This window comes from Nicotiana tabacum, chromosome 7, assembly GCF_000715075.1.
Source record: "Nicotiana tabacum cultivar K326 chromosome 7, ASM71507v2, whole genome shotgun sequence".
NCBI lineage: Eukaryota > Viridiplantae > Streptophyta > Magnoliopsida > Solanales > Solanaceae > Nicotiana > Nicotiana tabacum.
The window spans coordinates 165526520-165529216 of record NC_134086.1 but is presented as its reverse complement, the minus strand read 5'-3'; the positions used below and the strand labels follow the sequence as shown (position 1 = coordinate 165529216).

The 2697-nt window shown below is 32.4% G+C and overlaps 1 protein-coding gene across 1 annotated transcript; it reads left to right on the top strand.

Annotated features, from left to right (window-relative positions):
* Nucleotides 1–528: 528 nt before the first annotated feature.
* Nucleotides 529–1934, top strand: LOC107775788 (protein SOB FIVE-LIKE 5). Its single transcript, XM_016595568.2, has 4 exons — nt 529–1097; nt 1226–1309; nt 1399–1475; nt 1570–1934. The coding sequence occupies exons 1-4, from the start codon at nt 708–710 to the stop codon at nt 1595–1597; spliced, it is 579 nt and encodes a 192-aa protein (XP_016451054.1). The 5' UTR covers nt 529–707; the 3' UTR covers nt 1598–1934.
* The last annotated feature ends 763 nt before the right edge of the window (nt 1935–2697 follow it).

The window sequence follows — 2697 nt, the reverse complement described above, 5'->3', positions numbered from 1 at the left end:
TGGGAAGAAATTAAAAGAAAGGTGTCCAAATACTGAGGAAGTTGTACCTTGTTCTGTTACGACTTAAGAACGTACGCAGTGCCTCGCTGTCCAGCATGTGACAACGTTGTGGCTCCGTTCCCATCCATTCCATCAATTTCTTCTTACAAATACAGCCATATTTTACTTAACCCCCCACAACACCCCCACCCCTATAGAGTTTCATGGACCAATTGAACATGTCATTTTCGACATGGAACATAAATATACAAGTAAAATATTAATAAACGTTAAATTCTGAATTCATATATAAAATATACGATAAGTTTAGTGTCCATCAAATTTAAATAGTGAATCGGTGTTTGTACAACTCTCTCTCAATGCCCAACTGGCATTATCTGATTCATTCATATAGATAGCAGAATGGAGTGCTTAAGGACAAAACAGGTCTAGGATTTTCAGCCTTGATTCTCCTTTGGTCTTTTCCTATCTCCACTCTCATTTTGGCCTTTTCCTCTTAAAAAAACCCCACTTTGTAAAAGGACTAAATAGATAGAGTTAGAGGGGTACAACTGTGACATATTCTTGGACTATTTAGCAAGAAGTTGTGTCACTACTCACTACAATAGTTTTGTGCAGCGCTTTGGTCATCATTCCAAACTCTAACTCCTATTCTTCTCATTTAGTTTTCTTGGTTTTTAGACATACAAAAAAAAAATCAGAAAAAAATGGATTATGGAATGTTAGCAGCTGATTCAGAATGTAGTAGTGGATGTGAGTCTGGTTGGACTTTGTATTTAGAAAATTCTTTTCTAACTCATGCTTCTTGTAAAGGCAAAAAGTTTGAAACTGAAAAGAGTTTAAAGCAAAAACAAGAAGAAGAGGAAGAAGAAGAAGAGGAAGAGGATTTGTCAATGGTTTCTGATGCATCTTCAGGACCTCCACATTTTCATCAAGAAGAAGAAGAATATGGACATAATATTAATGGTTGCCATTATTATGCACCCATTAATCCTACATTTCCTAAAAACAATTCCAAAAGACAGAAAGCTAAAGAAAAACAACAACTTTCTCTACTGGATGATACAGCTAGCTCACCTTTCTTCGACTTCTCCAATGTAAGTTTTAAGTACTATTGCATTAATTGAAGAATGTGACATTTTTTACCATTTGCTTGTTTACTTGTTACAGTGGTTCTACATAATGATTCATTTAATTTTTTTTAATACTTTGGTATTGTTAATAGAACAATTTCACTATGACCAAGAACACAAAGTCAGTGGAAAATGTGTTGGATTTTTCACAAGGTTACTCTACTACACACTTTCAGGTATGTCTAGTTATGACTTTGATTAATATTCCATAATATAAAGTCTTAAAAAAGAGATAAATTTAATGTGCTTATTATTTATAATGCAGGGGAGATCTGCATACCAGGAACACTATGGTTATTTCCAGTCATCTCTGTTACCTGAAAATAAATTGCAAGAAAACCAGTTAAGTTCTTTTTTTGGCTCTTTTTTTTGTACTGCTAATAAATTATTTTGATGATTTAACTAACTAATTTTTTTTTAATTTGTATTTGAACAGATGGTTTGAAGAGAAGAGGTGGGGATAAAAGCCATCCATCAGTTATAACTTTTAAACATGCTGATGGTGTCTGTTGCTAATTAAGTGAATGTTTAGAGAGTGAGAAGAAGTTAAAATTGTCCAAGCAAAAGGAATTGGATCTCTAAAGGGATTCTTGTTCCTTATCTTTTTTTTAGTTCTTTTCTGTTTTTTTCTTTTAGCTGTCAATGCATTGGGAAACAACTTAGAAAAGAAAAAGTGGGGAATCATTTCCTCTCTCTCAGAGAATTATCTTGTTGTCAATGAATAGTGCCTGCATTTAGTTTACCTTTTTTTTTTGAAGTCTGTGTATTATGTTTTTCTAATTTAATTATCTATTTTTGAAATTTACTGGCTCAACTAATCCGAACCGTGTCGGATTGGCCATTGATGAAGGTGAAGCACTCCTTATTAAGAAATTAAATCTTAATGCTTTGTTGACTGCCTATTTATTTTACTTTTAGCACGTCCATTAAGAAAATACTAAATTCTATACAAAAATATCTACTATGACTAAACTATCCCTAATTAAACATTTAATGTGTGGAGTAAGAAAACTTTTTAGGGATATGTACATAGGGGTTATTTTGTAAAAACAAATTGAATTCTTTCTTGATTACATAACTGGACACTTATTTTGAACCAAAATGAAAAGGCAAACTAGTCACTTATTATAAACCGGAGGGAATAGTATTATTAATTGGACATGTCACCAATTCTTAATTACATAGAGACATCTAGAGATAGAATAGGGACAAATAATCCTAGTCATTTAGGCCAAACAAATTTAGTTCTACTCCAAAAACTAATTCTAAACTATTTTTCCCAATTTGCAAGACTTTCAATGGAGAAACAGGACAATTAAATAGCTAGTAGATATACTCATAAGAACTTGTTATATTAAAATATATGCAATCTCATTAGGTAGGATTTGCTGAAATTCATTTTGAAAAGCAGTGTCCACTGACCAAATCTTGGAAAAGGCTTGGCTATAATATGGACGAGACCTTATTGTCTCTTAGTGTCCAGACAAGAGTACATTCTGATCATTCTTGTTCTCATATTGATTCAAAGATCTTACTATGTTAATATTAGGATGTGTTGAAAAAT

What these genes read in the sequence shown, in the direction of transcription:
- LOC107775788 (XM_016595568.2), top strand. Translation starts at nt 708, where the DNA reads ATGGATTATGGAATGTTAGCAGCTGATTCAGAATGTAGTAGTGGATGT. An exon ending in CTTTCTTCGACTTCTCCAAT is followed by an intron (nt 1,098 to 1,225) that starts GTAAGTTTTAAG and finishes TATTGTTAATAG; the next exon opens with AACAATTTCACTATGACCAA. An exon ending in AATAAATTGCAAGAAAACCA is followed by an intron (nt 1,476 to 1,569) that starts GTTAAGTTCTTT and finishes GTATTTGAACAG; the next exon opens with ATGGTTTGAAGAGAAGAGGT.